Here is a 22,236-nt window from a genome sequence, read left to right as displayed (position 1 = left end):
TTAAACAGCAACAACTTGTGATGATGTGTTCATCATTACACTTTACAATAACACCATTATGATGGACCATGATGGTTTAAAAAGCATATTAGTAGTTTTGTAGTGTATCTGGCATTGTTTTGTTTGATGTGCAGCTGCAGTGTTTTAATCATTACTTTGTTGTACAGTTAGTTTGGATGATATCAATAAGTCTATAAGGACAACAGATACAAAATCAGCCTTTACAGCAAACTCTCTTTAACAGAATGCTTTATTTGTTAATAACATCTGTATTTAAAATGCCCTTTAAGTTTATAATTTAACTCTGATCTATTTGTGTCTGTGTGTTTCCTCAGAAATCTGGGTCCAGACCCGAGTGCATCCTCCCAACCTCTGGTGTCGTCACCGTCACAGCCGCCCCCGGAGGGCTCAGAAAGGACGCCGCTACGCAGAGCAGGTAAATCCATCATCTGATACTCACATCACACTTTGAGCTTAATTTTTTATGATATAAGTACATGGTGCAGGTGCAATGAGGGTGTGTCAAAAACCACCTGCTAACAGGTGAAAGAAAAGATTGCGGTGAGAGGCTCATGGTTTGAAAGGGTTGCACTTTGTATCTCAATTAATCATGGTTGAGTTTTGGGCGTATCAAACTCTAAACTTATCAGCGAGCTCTTTTATTCCCTTTAAAAGCCCAGTGCCTGTACACATTGTTGGATTATTTTCGTTATTTTTGAGGTAGTAAGATAGAACACTTCTCTGCAGGGGAAACACTTTAACTTCGTACACAGGCAGACCGACTCTTTGTGTGTCAGTGCATCTGGTATTTAAACAAACGCTGGTTGGAACTAGCTTGTTGTCATTTATAAAAAGACAGGGTCTGAAAAAGTATATTCGTAATGTTTAGGGTGCTCATAATAAAATTTGTATTTCAAGATTAAGTGACAAATTACTATAAATTAGGATGTTTGCATTCTGCAATGACTAACACGAAGACACTCAACAACGCAGTGTGGACCAGGCATTTGTCTCACAAAAGAGTTAAGAGGGGACACAATGCATGAATGACTGGGAGTAAGACAGGATCATGTATTTCTCTAGAGTGGCCACACTGTCTACGTCTCAGGCGTGTCGCAGCCTCAACTACTTTCTCAGTGTGCCCGCATTAAGTTCACAGCAAATAGACGTAAAAATGAAAATCTGTATCTGTCGAATAAGTTACAAAAATAAATATTTGCAAATTAAAGTAAACGCACTCCAGTTTAGTTTTTACAAGGTTTTACTGTTATATTGTAGAACCCGAAGAAGTATGACTTCATGCAGTATACCAGGGAGCGAAATACTTTACCTTTGTATTCCAAAGTAATACATTGTAACCACCTCTTCTACTTTGTTGACAACGTGTCCAACCACTGCCTTTTTCACAGATGAGATTTAGACAAATGTAAACAATCAGTACAGGATTGTTTTGTGAACCTTGACTGACTGGGAGAAATGAATGCAACCAAACAATATAATGTTAATACCTGTATATATATCTGCTGTGACAAGTCAATGTTTATGTTAAATCTTTGTTAGGACCTAACACTCTGAAATAGAATAAAGTAAACCAGTTAAACACGATCACATTACGTAACTTTCCTGCTGTTGTTTTAAATTGTCAGCATCCGAGCCCAATCTGAAGGTGAAACACAAGCTGAAGAAACACCTGAACACCCGCAAGAGCCCGCTCACCCGCAAAGAGAGTGCCCCGCCCTGTGTCAGACACAGAGTACCTGACACACTGGGTAAGATCACACACAAACCTCCCCCCACACACACAAACACACACACACGAATGAGCAGGATTGTGAATACACCATAAATTAGGAGCTTAATTAATTGTTTCACAGACGTAATATAATCTACTGTAATTACACTATGATCCCGATACCTAATTGTATTTACACTCTCCCACTGTCTGTCTCTGTCTCTCTCCAGACTCGTCCCCCAGCAGCAGCAGTACTCCAGTCTCTGGCTGCAGTTCACCCAATGACAGTCTGCCCAATGAAAATGGACTACTGCCATCTGCAGGCGGCCTCTCACATGAGGTCAGCGTGCATATACACACACACCTTCAGAGTATTAACATGTTGATGTAAAGCGAAGGCGTCTTGCTCCGGTGACATTAGCTAAGAAATAACATTGAAGTTTTATGATAAATACGATTAAGACAATATAAAAGACCAACGATAAATAGAAGCATATACTTTTTAGCCTCTTAGACATTTAAACATATGATCACAAGGTTTGATTAAAAATTTGTTTCATGAACATGAACTGTGCCGAGCCCTTGAGTAATGACATGTTTAAAGCAGTGACACAAGAGTACAGGAACAATGAGGGTCAGCCGTTTATGCATAATTCATTTAATCACAGAATACGAACAGCAGCCTCTGCCACACCTGCTTCACATGTCTGATTCATGATTCAGCTCAGGACAGAACATTAGCTCAGGTTTAATTAGACGACGTGGGTTTAGGTTACTCTACATGTGACATTCAATCATATTCAGAGCACACGGCAAAGACAGCTGATGTAACGAGAGCAGAGCAGCGATGGAGGAGAGTTCCTCTGATGTGAGAATAAATGTGATGTTTTTTTAATAGAAAATATGTTTGGAATTTCCAGGCCCAGAAGCTGTTGCTCAGAGACGGCACCCTGGCTAACTTCACCATCCAGAGCCCCTCCACTCTGCCCACCATCACACTGGGACTACCAGCCAACGCCAGGGTAAACACTGAGCTGCACCACACGTCTGTCATAACAACTCGATTAGTCTTACATTATCTTCTTTCCCTAAAACAAGTGGGAGGAGCTGCTGAATAGGCTGAGAGCTGCTGAGGTCTGGATATTTTCCTGAAATATTCCAAAGGGGGCTGGATGTAAAAATCCAAATGTCAGCTGCTCTGGACATTTTCTGGAAACTTTCTTGCCAGCACCCATGTAAAATACCGGGAACATGTCACCGTGAACCCATTTGGAAACACGGCAGGAAAATGTCCAGAAGTTCACAGCGACTGAGAGAGAATGTTGAAGACAGATGCTAAACAGGAACACAAATATCTCATGATGAGAATGAGTTGGGATCGAAGATGCTGAGTTGTTCCGGTTGTGTGCAGGGTGAAGGAGAGATGTCCTCTCTGAAGGTCGGCCGGCTGCCGGTGGTCACAGCCGGGGGCTCGTCCGTCTTCCTGTCCCTGAGCAGAGAGGATCAGGCCGGGCACCCTCACCTGCCCGTCATCATCCTGGAGTCCTCTGGACTACCGCACACTCCGCTACTCAGTGGTGAGGCGAACACACACACACTGATGCACACACTGCAGACAGTTGTTCCTGCATAAACAGTCTCAGTGACTGTGCACACAGACAAAGAGCTCCACATTTTATTCATGTTGAAACACTGATAAGGAAGCAGAGTTTTGGGTTTTACTCTTTTTTACCAATTAACTTCTCAGACTTGGCTGCACCGACAAACATTTACAAGGCTGCACAATACACAAATATATACACATGGACACGCACAGTTTAGATTCATTAACTTGAACCACTAGGGGAAGCAGTCACTTTTAAATTGAAGGGCTTTTCATTGTATTTTATTAAGGGCTAGAGCACCACCCAGTGGCTACATTCAGATTATTTCTGTAAATAAACTACAGTACTAATATAATATAAACTTCAGACTGTTTTAATACACATCCACCTCCTGTTTCTCTGTCAGAGGCTTTACTTTGTTTGACACGTCATAATTCACAGAATGATAAACTATAGACATTATCCAATTAATTTACCAATCAATATTGAATGTGTTTGTGTGCGTGCATGTCTGTCTGTCTCTCACAGAGTAACACACTTTCTCCTCCTTTTTCTTCCTGTTTTTCCCAGTTCCGGGCCTAGACCCCGTCCAGCTGCAGTTTGCCACCCAGTTAGAGCACCTGTCTCCTGGAGGCTCTCATCCCCACAAGCCCTTGAGCCGGACACGCTCGGAACCATTACCCCAGAGCCAAAGGACCCTTCATACACACCTCCTTCAGCAACATCATAACACACAACTCCTGGAGAGGCTCAAACAGCAGACCCACCTGGGCAAGGTATAGGATCTCAGTTAGGACAATGGAATCATACTATCACTGCCTTATTCCACATTTGCATCTGATTGAAACTTATAGCTTGTCTTTTGCAGACTTTTAAATGACAAATTGTGGAACCAAATAAATGTAGGAAACTAACTTAGCTTGTGAATATATTTTAGAAGATATTGATTCAATGCAGGCTTTGTCAAACTGAGCTGCACCTCTCCAATAGCGTCTCACAGACAACATGAAAAAAAACCTTTTCAAAGTCTTAACACGATCCAGTTTGAACACAGACATATTACACACATTGAGAGTGTGAAACTGATGGAGGATATCATTATCTCCAACATCTATTATTATAATTAGGAGCAAGAGAAATTATAGAAGAGCCACTACTTATTACATTTATTACATTCTGACAACAATAATAATCTCAAGGCTGCAGTCTTAAATGTGATGTCTACTGTGTATATAAACAGCACCCGCTAATGATGATTGTTGTGACCACAGCAACGTTTTATTTCGATCAAGCTCTTCAGATTTATGTGCATGGTAAATCTTATGCATGGGTCTGTGTTTGTATATTTCAATGTGTTCACTATCATTAGATAATGTCTTCATCTGCATTTACACAAAATGATCTGCACGTGTTTTTCATGCCAATTTAAATGCTTAAATGTTTTTGTGTGTGTGTGCGTGTGCAGCTGATGTCTAAGTCCAGCGAGAAGCCCAGACTGCATCAGATCCCCTCTGAGGACATGGACTCAGAGGACGGTGGTGGGATGTCGCCCACAGAGCCGACCTCTCAGAGCAGAGCGCGGGCAGAGTCACTGAGGGAGGCGGAGCCAACAACATCCAATAGCCATGAGGAGCAGCTGAACCTGCAACATGCACTCATACTCAATCAGGTTGGAAAACATTGTATATTGTGATACATGTGGTAGCTAAACAATGCAAGCGAGCAACAGATGGAGTCAAACCTATATGACTTTATCCTATTGTCCTGCAGATGGCAGCGTAACACCTGCACTTGCATGTTTCTAGTTGCAGCCACATCGTTTTTTTTACAACTGCTCTTTACCTTAAAGTGATAATTTCAGCATGATGAGATAACCTAGTGCACGTAAATGCTGAGCCTATGTGGAAGCTGCAAACAACGCAAGGCACACAGCTGAGAGTTTTAAGTATTAAAAGTTAAGGAAGAGATCAGAATCATAAATGACGCACAGATTGAGAAGACTGCTCGTGATGGTTCATGTCAGCTGAAGTTTAATGATATTAGGCTAGAGAAGCTCTGCAACCTCCATCACACAATATCAGCCACAATACCAGTAATGTTGCAAACTTTAATGATTGTTATGAGCAGTGATATATACAGATCATATCGTCAGTTCTACGTCCTTCTCTTATGTGTGTTATATCTATTTTGAATTGATGCATAATGTGAATGCGTTCCGTCCTCATCACCCCAACTCTTCCTGTAGTCGTTGCTATGGGAGCAGCAGAAGCAGCTGCAGCAGCTGCATCGACAGATGGAGACGCTGGCAGTGCCGATGCTGCGCGGCGGCAGCGGGGTTGGTAGCGGGCTGGGCATCCATCGTCCCCTGTCTCGGGCACAGTCATCCCCGGCCTCCACCTCTCTCACTCTGCCCGAGAAGACCCTGAGCTTGGCTCCACAGGAGACCAGCAGCAAACCACGCTTCACCACTGGTGAGTCAGACATGACTGTAACATGTTAAAATTGGTAAATTTTTGTAATTGTATTAATTATATTTAAAATTGTGCTATGGCTTTTGGGGGTGAAGATCCTGACTAAACGACCACAACCTCATGGTTGGAATAAAGCTTGTGAACTTTGATGCATGTTGTCAGCCATCTTGCTCCTATGTGAAATTATCAAGTTTACAAGCAGTGTAGTTTGGTTTAAGGCCGGAGTCAAACTGTGCCATTTATTTTTTTAAATAAGTAGTTTGAAGTGATAGTAAATACACATATTTATATTGCAGTCGAGAGTAAAAGGATAAGATTAACATCACTCACACAGGGGTTACCCCTAGTTGCTAATTGCCAATACGTGTATTTCCTTAAATGTCAATCTCTGTAAAGGAGGGAGAACTTCCTGAAGTTAGGTCATCGATCAGTCACAACTGTGGGAAATTGAAAATGTCTATGTGAAGCGTGTGTGTGTTTGTGCACAGGTCTGGTATATGATTCTCAAATGCTGAAGCACCAGTGTACATGTGGGGACAACAGCAGTCACCCGGAGCATGCTGGCAGGATACAGAGCATCTGGTCTCGACTACAGGAGAGAGGCCTAAGGGCAGAGTGCGAGGTATGAGTATGAGCGCGCACACACATAGATTATGTGTGGCATAACATTGAGAAAGATGCAGACACTGATTTGTAAAAAATAAATCAATAATAACATATCTTTGTGCACCATCAAGTTCTAACAATAAGAGAGTCAAATAATACCTTTGTGTCCAAACAGACTATTCGTGGTCGTAAAGCCACTCTGGAGGAGCTGCAGTCAGTCCACACAGAGCGCCATGTGTTGCTCTATGGCACAAATCCTCTCAACAGACTCAAGCTGGATAACCGCAAACTGGCCGGTATGTATAAACCTCACAGTGATGGATTTATAAAATCTAAAAACGATAAAGGTGAACTCAACTTCATGCCTATCGAGTCATTTTGTGGCATAAAGTAGCTATACTAAAAAGTAAAAAACTACTTACAAATATATATATTTCTGAAAATATAACACTAATTTCTGTTTCCTCAGGAATACTCTCTCAGAGAATGTTTGTGATGTTGCCATGTAGAGGAGTAGGGGTAAGAGAAAAGATGCTCACACACACAAGCACTCATAACCCTATTTTTGATCATAATTCAACAAAGCTCCTAATAAAAGCTATACAATATACCACATTCATTTCACTCATGAGTGATGACATTTTTTCAAAGAAAAGCAACAAAGAAGAGTAAAAGGATTACAAGAAGGACAGAGAGGAAGACAGGATATTAAAGAGGAAAAGAGGGCTGGCTGGGCCAAAGGCTAAGGTGGGTCTGACACTCCGCGTCAGACCATGACAAGTCAGACTAACTGGAACAACATGTCCACGACCAGGATAAAAGAAATGCCTGGAATTTCTTTGCTCAAGCCTGATGGACAGTAATGGCAGCCCGTGACCAAACAGCAGAGAGAAAGGAAAATAAAATTAGTTGTAAATATGAGTCTGACCACAACATTAGAGAGTGAGCTGTAAGTTGGGTCATCCTTGCCCCAGAGAAATTCTTCACTTTACTTCCATGTCCTGCATATATTATGTACAGGTGGAAATCATATTTAGAATCAGTGTGGAGGTCTGTCTGAGGTCTGGATTATCGACAGTTCTAAACAATAATTAACACATATAATAATAGTTCCCCACTTTTGGATATGTGCGGATATTTCTTTTCAATCAATAGATTAATGACCTTCACCATTTGTCTGTTGATCGGCAGGTTGATAATGACACAATATGGAACGAGTCGCACACCTCTACGGCGGCACGCATGGCGGCGGGGAGCGTGGTGGAGCTGGCAAGCAGAGTGGCCAAAGGAGAACTGAAGGTCAGAAACTAAACTCGCCTCAAAGAGACGGACAAGGGCACCAGAAGTAACTCTGTCAACTCCATCACAGGCAGCTTGTTGGAATTGTTCTGCATGTTTCCTACCTCACTTTGAAGTAATAAATTATGTTTACATATAAAAAATTATGTCAAAACTTACCACAGATATCTACATTAGCATATAAAAGGGTGCACCCCACAGGAGAGTATGTAAGTGTCTCCATTTACTTAACCTCAAACCATCTTATTGGCTTAACACTTGGCAAGTGTGATCGTAGTGGTCTGAAAAGGTGCATTGTTGAATTTGGTACAATTTGGAAATGCACTGTGTTCACATCAGGTTCACTTTACATAAACAGGCGACCATCAGGGCAACAACAATAATGGGATCACTTTCTTTTGAGGCAAATGGTCTTGCAACCTGGGTCTGAAGTTTGCATAGGTTGCTTAACACACCTCTAAAATAACTGGCACAATATGTATGAAAGATAACAACAGTTCAATCATTCAAACGAATATATGAAACACACACATGAACAGTAGGACAGGTAGGATGAACACAAAGTGTTCTAACTTCACTCTGCACCATAGACTGTTTACAAGAAGCTCTCCTCACAAAACAGACAGTATATGTTAGAACTGTTTGAGGAGGACTCGCTAATGACAAGGAATCCTTCTGAAGTAGCTCAGGAGCTTTAACACAGGACAAGAGAACAGACCATTCCGAACAGGGACTGCTCCAGTATCTGAAGGATGTAAACAGCTAGTTTCAATATTGTAATTTGCTCCTGCCATAACGCAAGGGACTCAAACACAAGGTGGATCTACTTCCACACCAAACATTGAGTCACATTGTGTGAAAGTGATTTTATTATTTTGCAGAGACATGAAAATGATGTTACACTCCCACATTCAAAGTTCTTATTTCATGGCACTGGGCAATGGGACATAACCAACGTTAAAAACATTTTGAAGTCATTCTGGAGTATGTGTGTCCACAGCTAACGATGCTTTGTCTTTGAATGAAAACTATAGACTCTGAGAGAGACTTCAAATTGAAAAGTGTGCCTCCCTCTGCCTTAAGAGGCCACTTCAAAGACGACTGGGTTTCAGTTTTGCTTGTTATGAAAATGCCTCCATTTCCTCATTCTCCTCCTCACAACGATTTTATAGTCTGGGAGAAACATGAAATCAAATGTAAATATACAACCGGCTAAAAGCGTTTCAAAGACGGCAGCTTCATTCCAAACGTTTCAACCCTAAAATAAAGCAACAACAAACTGTGCAAAACAATAAACGGCAACCTATGATGAGCCATTGTTACACACAACCACTACACTGCTACCACTGTATATATTAATTTACAATAAGCACCATGAAAGTCTTTCGGTAGTGCTCATGGGCTCTAGTGTGTCCCTGTGCTGCTGCTGTGAGGAGCTGTGAGTTGAGGCCACAGGAAGGAAGCTGTGTTCATATACATTACAGGGATTTTCTGTCATATAATTTAAGATTAAGATCATAACACTTGGCACTGATGTAAACAAACCCTACACGGAGCAAAAAGCAAATGGTTGTTGTCTGTTTTTTGTGGTTTTTGAATTTCGGTAGCGGTATTGCGCCTTTGAGGAAGAATTTAACTTTTCTGTTTAATTCCTGTACCATAATAAAAGTCAGATTAAGACGGTTTATTTAAAGTTCCAGTCACACAGTGATTAATAGTCTCTTCTTCATCTGCACAGAACGGCTTTGCTGTGGTCAGGCCGCCAGGGCATCACGCAGACCCCTCCAATCCAATGTAAGTGTTTGTGTGTGTGTCTGTGTGTGTGTGTGTGTGTGTGTGTCTGTGTGTGTGTGTGTGTGTGTGGGTGTGTGTCAGTCAGACACATGCTCAGCCTGACCACAGAGAGTGCTGCACGGTCAGCAGCTTCTCTTTGAAGGATATTTAAGAAAAAGGAAACATTAAGTAAGATTAACAATTTATATGTTATTCCACTAGTTTTAAAACCCCAACCTGGAATAATTTGATGTAGGATGCTATTTATTTTTTCCATCTTGTTTACACCCAGGGTAGCATCACAAAGCAGTTGGTAACTACGATATGTCGATGTAGCAAAATGATATGAAAAGTAGCAATACAGTAAGATTAAGATATATACTGTCTACATAATGTGACCAAGGTTGCAATACTCCACATGTCTTTATTTGATTATTGATTATTCTGAGTTTGATCTTGTTCAGGTTAGGTCAATCATAAAATGCTGTTTGCGGCCAGTGTTATTATTTATTAATGGGGTTTATATTGGGACATTGATGTCCATGTCAACTTAGGCACTGTCTGACCAGAGGCTTTTTGAACCTTTAATGACTGTATAACACTCACATAACAAACAATAATAAACTATCTATGGGAGAGCTCAATGAAAACTACTTGTGAATATTCATATGTATCCACTGTGTTTTCTTCTACAGGGGCTTTTGTTACTTCAATTCAGTGGCAATAGCAGCCAAGCAACTCCAGCACAAGCTCAGCGTCGGCAAGGTCCTCATTGTTGACTGGGTAAGATGGTTTCTTTACTCTCACTCCTCCTAGGTATTTCCACCATTGTTAATTATTTTAATGTGATATTTGGTGTGAGCGTGTCTGTGAAACTCTGACGGGAAGTTGCATCCTGTGGTGCTGATTTCTACATGTCATCCTTCGTTCTGCTGCTAGGATGTTCACCATGGTAACGGAACCCAGGAAGTGTTCTACAGCGACCCCAGCGTTCTCTACATCTCGCTTCATCGCTACGACGACGGGAACTTCTTTCCCGGCAGTGGGTCACCGGCTGAGGTGTGTGACATCCACAATCCTCTGTAGCCCTTTTGTGAATCACAAGAATTAAGCTAAATTCTAAATATACATGTCTTTGGTTTCAGGTTGGTTCTGGAGCAGGTGAGGGCTTCAATGTTAACGTGGCGTGGACGGGAGGACTGAACCCGCCCATGGGAGATGCTGAGTACCTCGCCGCATTCAGGTAGAAACGGCTACTGCTCTGTCTTATACACTGCAACACAAACTGACAACATGCATACAGATGGGTGACAAATCAAAGGGGAAAAACTGGCACAAAGTGTCTGAGCTGAGCGAGAGGGCTCCCTGATTCAGATCCTCCTTGTCTGTGGGAGCACTGTCCGCCGCGGGGACGAAACAACATCCTATATTCATCCAAAATCGACTGTAGTTCATAGGTTTGGCAAAGATCTGGTTACTGTGAAGGACATAGCATGTGATTCATATAACTTTGATACTCATCAAAGTATTCACTGACCCCATGTGTCCTTTATGGAGGCATATGTTTTCGCTTATTCATATTCTGTTCGTTATTTAGTCGCCCATCGTTACGTTGTAGAGATGTAGAAGTTCTCAGATTGAGTACATTAAGAAAACCTCCTTAAACTTATTTCGAGATGAGTTTTAAAAGTTGTAAATCTTGTATGTGTTTGTCACTGCAGCTCTTGTTTATTAAGATCTGGACCCAAAAAGCCGCCGGAGACATTGAGCCACAATAGCTCTTCCTGTTGTCATTGTATCAGCATGCTCACAAAGTAAGACCAGGACACAAGGAATGCAAATCGTTTTTCTGTCCCTCTGGCTTTCATTAGTGTCCGGGAGGTGAAATCTAGTCGTATTGGCAAAAAAAAGCCAACGATAGTTTTGCCACCAGCTGTTTTATTGATCAGGATAAGGACATTAAGTGGCGCTGTAATCAAACAACCCCTCTCACTTCCTCTACACTGAGCCACAACAAACACGCTGAAGCTGATCAGAAGCTCGGCCTCACATCGCCTCTGACGTACTTCTTGCGTAGTTAATAATCCTTGTCATTTGGAGAGCATGTGTCGGCCGGTGCCTGTTTCCAGTAACTTCAGATGCTTTACAGCAAATGGCGCCCAGGTCTTGTGTTTGACAGACTACAGCTTGTTACTTCCTGCTCGCGGGTTGGGTAATTGTTGTCGGTGGGTGTTTGGCACCAGTAAAGCTTCAGTAGTGTGGGCTTTTTGGTTGTCTGGTGCAGCAAACCCCAAGGGAACTGCCGTAACCACACGGTTACTGTAAAAGGGGAAGAGTGGCAAAGTCGCAGACATGACAGGGGGGGGGAACCTGCACCCATACACACAAGCATGCATATGTTTATATGCAGCACAAACACACAAAATCAAACACGCACTCGCACAAGCGCCCATCAGGTGGGTGGGCTGCGATCGGAACATTAGTAAACTGACAAAATAAGCAGACAGGCCCAGACAGCAATGATTTGCCTCAGTGCATTAAGTTCCTGTCATGCTGATTTCTGCTCATTTGAAAATATTTAAATACTAGTGCAGTGTGTTTGCATGACCTGTCCTTCTGAAACTCTAAAAGTGAAGGCCTGCTGTGGGACCCTGAAGCTGCACCACCGCTGCTGCATAAAGACCTGTTCACCTTATTATTCAAAGTCCTGTGAAACTCGACTCAGAAGCCCAAACTAAAGGATCAGTGGTGTTTTCCGTTGTCGTGAATTTGCCCACTGTTGTACACACGCTGTTGTTGTGATCGGTTGCGATGATTAGTCTGAGCTGCACACCCACTCACTGCTGGAGTGCAGGACGCCTCTTTATTCAGAGCTCGACACCAAAATCGACAATGCACTTTTTGGGGTTCTTAACAATACACAAGTGTGGAGATGAACAGTTCCACATACAGATTGATTCAAGATTGAGAAGATAACAAGGCAAAGGCGCCCTTGGCCATAAGAGGCTGCTCCAGGACCTGCCTCCTAGTAGTGTGAACCTGACCTCTGACCTTTGTTTGGCGCAGAGCAACAGAAAGACAGATTTACCCATGAGAATCATTTGTATGTGGGGGTTTGTGCACCCAGTACTTTTGAGAGGGAGCAGTTCACCTCCGAGGCAGTGACATGAACCTGACAATAGACATGAAGGGTAGTGAGAGCTGTTATAAGACAAAACGTTAATCTGGCCGCAGATGTCCTGCCTGCAGTGTGAATATTGTATTTTATTTTATGGTATTCCATAATGTGGCATGGTATTTCATGTGGAGAAATGTTTTTCAACCAGATATTTGATTTAGTTGAAACCTTAAAATGGTGCCCTCCTTCTGGAGTCTGTAGAAAACAATTTACTGCAGCTTTGAACTGCTCGATATTTGATACTTTCATATCCATCTGCTTAGAATTTAGAATGTGTTCCTCCCTGTTTGCACAGGAGAAGTTGTGTGTGCAGTGAACGATGTAATGCTGGCTGCAGTGTTTTGTTTTCCTGTGACAGACCGTCTTCAGTGTTTGGATGTGGAAGAGCTTCTGTGTTGTCCAAGAACAGTATTCACAGAGGAAGGTGTGGACCTGCTGCAGCTCACTCACACGAAGAAAACAGAGAATCAGAGTTTAAAAGAAAAAAAAGGATCAAGTTACAAAATTGAGTGGAACCAATCTGCCAGAATTAAGATTGAAGTTCCTCCTCATGATCAAGGACGCTAACCAAACTTTTTCAAAGAATCATATTTATTACATCATGCCACTTGTATGGCCTTCTCTTCAGATCTGGACCTAATATAAGTTCTACGTAATGATTTGATTTGTGTCAGTCTGCCTGTAGCCCCAGATGATGAGACAAATATTTCCAGATGATTGCCCACTCAGTTATAGAGAATCGTTTAATTTTGGTAGGTGATGTGAATACGAATCCCTGTTTCCAGATAAAGCGTTTTTCTATTAGGAACTATAAAATGAGACATGGTGGGAAAAGGGACAGAGGAAGGCATGCAACAAAGTGGACTTGAACATTGAACCGGTCAGTATCTAAGATACAGAGGCCTCCAGGATGCCAGATACGCTGTTTCCGATAAAGTTCCCCTTAAACTTTGATCTGGATCAGGGAGGGATCCGGATTTTCTAATGAGTAAATGTGCCGAGAAAGTTAATAACTGCACTGAACTCACTGAGAAGCAAGAGGAACATTTCTTAGGTTTTATGAATAGCCCGTGAGTTTGAGGTCTAACAACCCAAACATTTTCATGCAATCACTTACTTACCATGCATCTCTGTGTAATTAATTCAGTTTGCAAGTGTTGAACGCTCTGAGGTAAAGAGTAGAAGAAGAGGTTTTAATAGGTAAAGTCTGAGTGCTGCGACTTCAGAGAGGGGGTTTTGGTGCTTTTTCACTTTATCCTTCAACCCCACCCCCCCTTCTTTTCCATCACCCTGACCCTCACCACCCTACACACACACACACACACACACACACACACACACACACACACACACACACAGGTTCTCCAAACTCTATTTCTCCTCCCTTGATTGATCTTTAATAAGCGCCCCCCTTCATCCACATTCCCTCCTTCCCTCCATCTTTCCATTAGTTTGTCTGTAGTTACTGTCTGGGGGGAACGCAGGAGTTTTAATGGGTCTACAGGAGAGGTGGGGTCGGGTTTTGTGGTAAGGTGTGTGTGTGTGTGTGTGTGTGTGTTTGTGTGTGTGTGTGTGTGTGTGTGTGTGTGTGTGTGTGTGTGTTTATGTGTGAGGAGTGTGTGTGCATGCTCTGCTTCATATCCGCATGTTTATGATGAAGGGTAGGTCTGCTTAATGGATCGTAATTATTCATCCAATTAAAGCGTAATTCAACCCCAACATGCAACACACAGCGTTGTAAAAGTGTGACACAGTAAAACCACTTCCGCGTTGTGTGTTTGCGTCAGTGTGTGCATGAAATTTCATCCATGTGCCGCCTTTGTCTTTGTGTTGTGTATTTGCGTGTATATGCTTGAAGTGTGTTAGTGTTTTACGTATGTGGGCTCATTTTTGTGTGTGAGCTCATGTTGTCCATCTGCATGCAGTCATGACAGCAGTATGTGTTTGAATATGTGCGTGTGTGCTGGTGTGCTGTGTGTGAAGGGGAGGTAGGGAGGGAGGTCTCCAAAGTCCCCAGGCAGAATAATGAAGTTAAATGGATCCCAGATGGGCAGTTTTTCCTCTTTTCTCTGTGTTGTCAATGACGTGAGGCGAGTGACAAGCCTCTAATGGGAAACAGACTCGCACACTCCGACTTTGAACTCCGCCGACAGCATCGAACAGCCGAGTTGAGCCTCTTTCCATTTCGGGCCAGCTCCGCTCTCTTCTTAACAACAATAGCATTAAGGAAACGTTCACGTGTTTGAAGTTCACAAACAACACTGTGCAGCTCCGAGAGCTGACCAAACAATATGACTCTGTCACACACACTCTGCTGCGGCCTCACCGGAGAAACAATGGTCCTTTGTCAGTTCTGCCTAAGCTGCTGAGTCTGGGATCAGCCAAACCTTTGCTCCACTTTTTATGTAAATTCTCTTTTTAGACTTGATCATAAATATTAGTCATGTCAGGGGGTTTGGTCCAGTTTTGAAATCCCTAATTAAACAGCTACTATTTACTAAATATTAGGAACTTAGTTATGAAATGAAGGGTTAGGGTTAGGGTTAGGGTTGATTTTTTTAAGCTGTGCATCACCTGACATGTGGGCAACAAGTCAGGTTGTGAAAGTAAATATTCATGGTTTGCACATTGTGTTGAAATGTGCCTTTGTGAGTGATTTGTTCATTCCAACACAAATGCATTTTCTCATGCGTATAGTGATTTCACTCTGCTGTTTTGTTAGGATGTCAAAACAACTCCACTCAGTGATACCTGAAACTGGACTGGAGCAGTGAGACTTTAGAAATGTACTTATGTGTTAAATTCACCTCACACTGACATGTCAGGAATTAATTCCAACTGTCCGATGTCCTTTCACCCTCCTGCACATTGAGCATCAAACTGAAAGTCAGTCCGACTCTAAAATGAATTGACATGAAAAAAATCAAAACAAGGAAATATAAAAATATAGTGGAAATAATATATACAGTGTAAATAGAAAGTAAACTATCTGAGCCAATTGCTAATGTTAATGCTCTCTGGATTTTGAACTTGTTGTGGCACTGACATGTCAGATATCAGAATCCAAGTTTCATGAGTGATTTCTGAGACTTGTTATTGGTTTGCATGTGACTAAAGAAAAAAGCCTATTTCCTCTCTTTCTATTCTTGGAGCAGCTGTACTGTATAATTAAGGCTCCATATCTGGACAAAAGACAGCAATACAAAATTTCAAAGAATGGATTGGAGTTTTTTATGCAAAAGTGCATTTCTAACCTCCTTGAAGTGTAACACAATCTTAAATGATCACCAATTATTTTAGTGGTAAAAAAGTCAAGTTGAATAGCACTTGCGTCACTGTATAAACCGCAACTGGTAACCAGTAGGAACTGCATAAACACAGACATCTCTTTATGGTCTGTTTTGTCAGTAACAGTGGTCTGTGTTTGTGTGTCTGCAGGTCTGTGGTGATGCCCATCGCTCAGGAGTTCTCCCCGGACGTCGTGCTGGTGTCAGCTGGATTCGATGCTGCAGAGGGAAACCCGGCTCCTCTGGGAGGGTACAAGGTGTCCGCTAAATGTGAGCATAGCCCTCGCCATCATACTTGATTCTCATGTTATAACTGTAATTAAGCCTACTTTTTACAATATGTGGTGTCAAAATTGCAACTGTACCTCCCAGCCAAGCTTTATTTTTGGCTTTTGCTTGGAACTCACACTTTGTATGTGTACCTTTGTGTACCTCAGGTTTCAGTTTCCTGACCCACCAGCTGATGTCTCTAGCAGGAGGTCGTGTGGTTTTGGCCCTCGAGGGAGGTCACGACCTTACAGCTATCTGCGACGCGTCTGAAGCCTGCGTCAGTGCACTCCTGGGCATAGAGGTAAGGCATGCTGGGTCATGGAATTGTTTGCCTGATCCGAGATTATCTGTGAATAACATGTCTGTTCAATGCTGGAATGCTGTACAGAATTTGTGGAATATGAATATGTAGATAATAGGGCGGTTAGGGAAGACAGGCCTGGGAACTCTGCATTTCATATACCTTTCTCCTTAATAAGTACAATTAAGGTTGGGGTATTCACAAATCTGAAGACAATTATTGAATGAAAACTAAGCATACAAGCAAAGTCATTGAGCCTGTTTGTAGCATATATAGTCAAATGTGTATTTTTTTGACTAACATCTGTGGATTCAGTATGTTTTTAGACAGTATCGGTAGAAAGCGATTCCTCATGAAAATAATCATGTAAATATTTCATATCTCTTTAGTCACTAACCATTTAACCACTGAATCCTGTCTGTCCTGTAGGAGCCACTGTCAGAAGAAGTCCTTCTTCAGAAGCCCAACGCTAACGCAGTCAAATCGCTGCAGACTGTGATACAGATACAAAGTGAGTATTATTTATTCAAGTTGTTGTTTTGACCGTCACCTGTCGAAAGTTAACTGAGTTCATTCTCCTCCTTTGCTGTTTGCTTACCATTTGAACTTATTAAGACCAATAGAGCCAATACAAGCTATCGAGACATTTGAAAACAAATCAACTGAAACCTGAAACGTTTTTTTTAAATCCTGACAAATTTCCTAAGATCTTCTTCCAACTAAAACTTCTTCAATGTAATTTTCATCGTTGTTGTCATCAACAAAACTCTACTGTTACATATCGCTTCCCTTGCTTACATTGTGAGCCATTCTATGAAACGCTTCTTTAAAAACATTTTTACATGCTAAGTGAAAAAAACTATATTACTTAACTAATATTTCCCATAATGCATTTTGCCTTTCAAGCAAATATTTCAGCGAGTCACATGTCGCAACCGTTCTTTTGAGATCAATGAGCTAGTGTGGCCTATCAGAGCCAGAGCCATCTCCCTGTGGTGTGACCTGTGATGGTTTGTGGATGTTACAGGTCAGTACTGGCAGAGTGTGAAGGCTAACAGTGGATCAGTGGGTCTGTCCCACCTGTCTGCTCAGACAAGAGACTGTGAGGAAACAGATGCTGTCAATGCTTTGGCCTCGCTCTCTGTGGGAGTCCTCTCCAGCAAGAGGTACAGAAAACACACACACATACACACACACAAACACACAAGATCACGCTTCATTTTTGCACCAACTCTCCACTCACATCTATTTTACACCTTACTTTCCAGCGGTCCTGATGAGCCAATGGAGCACGACTGCGACTCCATGTAGAAGAATCCGACCAATCACCTCACAGAACTCGCTTTAAGGAGTTGGGCCCAACTCGTGTCCCCGGCTCTCTTGCGCGGTCACATCACCATGAAGGGGGGAGCGCGTTTGTAATGCCACTGAGCCCCATGCGCCTTATTCACAAACACACACATGCACATCCACTGACTCTCAATGCTGAACCTCTACGGATCTGCCACGTGAACACCTCAATGCTGGTAACCACTCAGATGAAGCCAGCAGCACAACATGCAGCTTGGAAACCTTCTGGAACCTCACCAAAGAGCAATACACATGAGCTTTTATGGACTTTTCATATCTCCTGATTAACATTGGGCTGTTTGTACGTTCAGAGGGCCGAGCCCTGTGACCTCTAACCTTACAGGAAGTGACAGAGTCCAGCTCTGATTCTTCTTGAAGCACTATCTACCAGCAGCTGTTTTGGTGCCTTACCTTTGCCTTAACGAAAGGACCGACAACTGTTTTTTAAAAGGGGACAACTTTGGATTCTAAAAGGTTTTCTCTCGTGCCACGTTGCTTCCCGTATTAGAAGCAGCTGTCAACCAAATGGGATCCAAAATGGCTGACACGGAACCTACCTACTGTATGACATCAGGTGAAATCAAGAAGTGTACACATAAGAGATGCGCGGATCGGCTCTGACGTCCTAATCCGGATGTATGCTTCACTCATCCACCCATCACCCACCCAAAGGACTCGTTTTTTGGCCAATTTAGAGACCTGCAACCGCATGAACATTCCAAAAATTAAGAAGCATCCATTGTGCCAGGATTATGGCGACTCCGACTCTCCTCAATGATGCACCCGGCTGCGCTAAATGAACGCTCCCTTGCAGCGCATTGCAGGAATGCACAAGATTCCATTTGCAAGGAGCTGCAGCCGTGGGAATGAGCGGCAAATACACGCATCACTTGTACTCACACACATACAGGCCTAATCGATAAGATGCAAAAAAAAATTCCACATGAAAAGTGACCACATGAAATGAGAAGAGACCGCAAGAGAGGACACGAATGGTCTGTTTAAATGATGTCATAACCACTAAAAGAAGACGAGGGAAATAGAGAAGATGAAGACACAAAGTGGACCACTGTGGTTTTTGTAGAAACAAAGAAAAGGGCAAAATGTCCTTGTTGTTAAATTGCACTGTTCATTCCGTAATGTGAACCATAAGAAATTCCAAAGCTCTGGGGAAAAAAAAAAACAACTCCTCTCTCTAGGTTATTTAATGTTTCTTTTTTGAAGATCTGGATGAAATGGTGTTTGCTATTATTTTTTTCCCCACTCGTCATGAGATGTCTTATGAAGCCTGTTACTCATTCTTAGGACACGCATCGGCCGAAATACTGTACAGCTGTAGTTCCTGTGAAGTAGGTCTGAAAAGTAGGCAAGATTTAAAATGAACTCGTCTTCAGAGTCTTACACACAAACACACACTCTTTATACATACCTACACACACACACATGCAAAGATGAACTCTTGATGTTCCACTATTATTGAATACTGTATGTTATTGTTAATATTTGAGACTAAAGGAGCATTCATTCCACTGTGGCACCACTGAGGACCATTGTATTGTTCTGTAGTGGCAATAATGTTAATGCACTTAATGGACATCACCCAAAGAAAACTGCCTTAAATCCGCCTGCGTCTGGCAACAGAGCTGTGTGTGCAAGCAGCTCGAGGGACCAGCATGGATAGTGGTCTCACAGAGACTCTTAATTTGTAAAGGACGACATTTGAACCTGTGGATTTAAGTGAACATCATATATGCAGACTTTTGATAATGGCCTCGTTTGAATGCTATGTTCGTGATTCACAATCTAATTAAGGAACCTGATGCTTTGTGTTTTGTTTGTATGTGAACTTAGCATCTGCACTTCTTCGAGCTGCACACAACGCCATGCTAAACATCCGTCATCTTTGTAGTAGTGCTCGTGTTGATCATTGATGTGAGGAATTTTTCTGACTGCCCTGCTGTAGGGGCGTGGAAGGGCTCTGCCTCCTAGAACTAACAAGATTCATGTTTCTTAGTTTATTGTGTCTCTTAAGTTGTTATGTAGCAAAGTTACGTGTGTTGATGCACATTAGGTCCAATTTAGGCTTTTCTTTTTTTTAGATTAAAGCTGCAGTATCATGAGATTTTGCAAAATTTACATTTTTATTCCAGATTTCTTAAATTTAAAACTTGGACAAATGAAATTCATATTTGACTACACTCCTTTATCTGAAAGCGGTTCGTACATCCATAATTGGATTTAAAGCAGCTCATGTTGGCAGAGATTTGGTGAAAGGAGACCTGATTTGATGCAGCTTTTGTAAAATCTCGACTGAAATCAGGACAATGTGCAGTTCATGTGACTGGCTGAAGGAATTATTGTCAGTTCAGCTTCCAGGTAGGGAAATGTATTGTAGTGTTGAGCTTGCTTTAATCAGACCCTGGGCAGCGTCTGCCCAACAGAAGGTCTCCGAGTTTTTTACATTAGACAAAATGACCACAGGTCCTCTGTCACCACTGCTCCATGACAGTCGGAGCTATCGAGGACATGTTGCCTGGAGGATTGATGCTCTTTAAAGGAATGCAACTGAAACAAGTGTGTCACTCTTTTCATTTTGTTCATAGTGTTGTCAACAAGTGGCAGGAACAATATGCTGTGTCGGTTTTACACAGCGTGCCCAGCAGGTGCCTGTGATGTCTTTGAAGTAAATGTCCATGTCGACGACTGTGTGTATGTGTGTGTGCGTGTGTTTGTGTGTGTTTGTGAGAGAGATAGAAATAGAGTGTCTGATTGTATGTGCACTAGTTTATATGTAAACTTCTATCATGTGTTTTGTGTATGCATCCACAAGTGTTAGTCTGTGTTTCTGTGTGTGTGCCTGTTGAATACTGTAAGTGACCTCCTGTATTATATTCCCAGTTTTTGTCTTATGAAGAGGCCACTACCGCCTCAACTCTTAATTCCCTTTATTAATGATGTCATGTGTACCTTCTTCTTAAAGAAAGACACTGTAAATAGAAACTTCAAGACCAAAATACACATGTCACACATGTGCCTTGATGCATTCAGTAGTGTGTGTATTGGTAACTCTTAACTAACTGGACTTACGGTAACTCTGTATGTATGAACATGACTTTGAAATCGTTGTTTCATGCTACTCTTTAGTATTTACCTGTATGTGTTATTTCTCTTTCACTTTTCCTACCATGTATATGTATAGAAAGATTCTCTATTTTGTATTGTTATTTTTCTCTTTACTCGTGATTAAAAGAAATAACTTCTTGTATGAGCCTGTTTTTTATATTTCCTTGTCCAACTATCACAAAATTAAATAATGGAAACTGGATTATATTTTAATGTTAGCAATATTTCTATAAATAGAGAAAGTTACCAGATAGATGGGCATTTAATCGAGCATTGGGTTTATTATTGTTATTGATTAATATTAATAATATTGTTATTGGTATTACTATTAAGTGGGTATTATTATGTTAGTGTTGAAACAAATCTGAAGCAATTTTCCTCTTTCAGATAATGTAATGTATGAAATGGGTTTTGGCTAAAAAGTAAAAATTGGACAAGCATCCCAGGTAGATAAAGTCACCTGGATCTAGACTATTTGTGTTTTAAGTGACATTTTCCATCTTGCAAGCTGTGAGTAACTGTTTCAATTCAATCTCTTTAGACACGGTCAACCTGATCATTACATGCTTGCTAGAGACGTAGCATACAAATTACAAACCAGTATTTTGCTAGCATTTTCAGTGAGGTAATGCTGCCATGGCATGTTAACTTACCAACATGCTGAGGTTGGAGGTGAACTTGATGTTTAGCAACGGAGTCGATGAAACAAATGCATCATGATGTGAAGTGTTCACATGCTTGCTATGATACTATGTTGGCGTCCTTGGCATTGCAATTTCAAGCTCTTCCACAACAAAGCCGGAAGTTACATCCAGTTTTGATATATATCTAATATGTAATAAATTATTCCACCAGAGGGCACACCACAGAACCACAACTCCCAGGTTTTAGTTATAATTAAAAACACTGGACACATATGCAAAGTTAAAAACAGCAAAGCTACATCTCCGGCCTTAGTAGCTGCTAACTGGCTCAAACTCCTGAAGTTAAAATCGACACGCATCCTAACTTAAAAACTTGAATGCAGAAATGTCTGGAAAAAACAACAAATATATCATGCATAATACAAGTCAGACAGTCAATTTCAGTTCACGGCAATTAAACCGAATGCTGTTGGTCATACAAGCATCTCATTCATAAACCTTCCATTTCTGTGCTGCGTGTAGACAAGATAACGAAATAGGTGCGGACATGATTCAGCCTCAACCTTTATGGTCAGTGCTATAATCTGTTTTTAGTATT

At 41.7% G+C, this 22,236-nt stretch overlaps 1 protein-coding gene across 3 annotated transcripts in view; it reads left to right on the top strand.

Annotated features, from left to right (window-relative positions):
• hdac7a (histone deacetylase 7a) overlaps nucleotides 1-21,134 on the top strand; it is a 56,745-nt gene extending 35,611 nt beyond the window's left edge. For all 3 annotated transcript variants that reach the window (XM_062391891.1, XM_062391892.1, XM_062391894.1), the window contains exons 6-26: nucleotides 336-436; nucleotides 1,647-1,769; nucleotides 1,963-2,072; nucleotides 2,653-2,754; nucleotides 3,144-3,309; nucleotides 3,907-4,112; nucleotides 4,802-5,005; nucleotides 5,582-5,807; nucleotides 6,296-6,429; nucleotides 6,589-6,709; nucleotides 6,883-6,932; nucleotides 7,605-7,712; nucleotides 9,451-9,506; nucleotides 10,181-10,268; nucleotides 10,425-10,544; nucleotides 10,631-10,728; nucleotides 16,102-16,220; nucleotides 16,388-16,521; nucleotides 16,951-17,032; nucleotides 17,549-17,687; nucleotides 17,790-21,134. In XM_062391891.1, the coding sequence (XP_062247875.1) occupies nucleotides 336-436; nucleotides 1,647-1,769; nucleotides 1,963-2,072; nucleotides 2,653-2,754; nucleotides 3,144-3,309; nucleotides 3,907-4,112; nucleotides 4,802-5,005; nucleotides 5,582-5,807; nucleotides 6,296-6,429; nucleotides 6,589-6,709; nucleotides 6,883-6,932; nucleotides 7,605-7,712; nucleotides 9,451-9,506; nucleotides 10,181-10,268; nucleotides 10,425-10,544; nucleotides 10,631-10,728; nucleotides 16,102-16,220; nucleotides 16,388-16,521; nucleotides 16,951-17,032; nucleotides 17,549-17,687; nucleotides 17,790-17,832 (2,530 nt within the window). In that variant the 3' untranslated portion in view covers nucleotides 17,833-21,134. The remainder of the gene's footprint in view (nucleotides 1-335; nucleotides 437-1,646; nucleotides 1,770-1,962; nucleotides 2,073-2,652; nucleotides 2,755-3,143; nucleotides 3,310-3,906; nucleotides 4,113-4,801; nucleotides 5,006-5,581; nucleotides 5,808-6,295; nucleotides 6,430-6,588; nucleotides 6,710-6,882; nucleotides 6,933-7,604; nucleotides 7,713-9,450; nucleotides 9,507-10,180; nucleotides 10,269-10,424; nucleotides 10,545-10,630; nucleotides 10,729-16,101; nucleotides 16,221-16,387; nucleotides 16,522-16,950; nucleotides 17,033-17,548; nucleotides 17,688-17,789) is intronic.
• The last annotated feature ends 1,102 nt before the right edge of the window (nucleotides 21,135-22,236 follow it).

This window comes from Platichthys flesus, chromosome 7 (genome assembly GCF_949316205.1).
Source record: "Platichthys flesus chromosome 7, fPlaFle2.1, whole genome shotgun sequence".
NCBI classification, from domain to species: Eukaryota; Metazoa; Chordata; class Actinopteri; order Pleuronectiformes; family Pleuronectidae; genus Platichthys; species Platichthys flesus.
The sequence above is the reverse complement of the archived record's forward strand: the minus strand, read 5'-3'. Positions and strand labels throughout refer to the sequence as shown.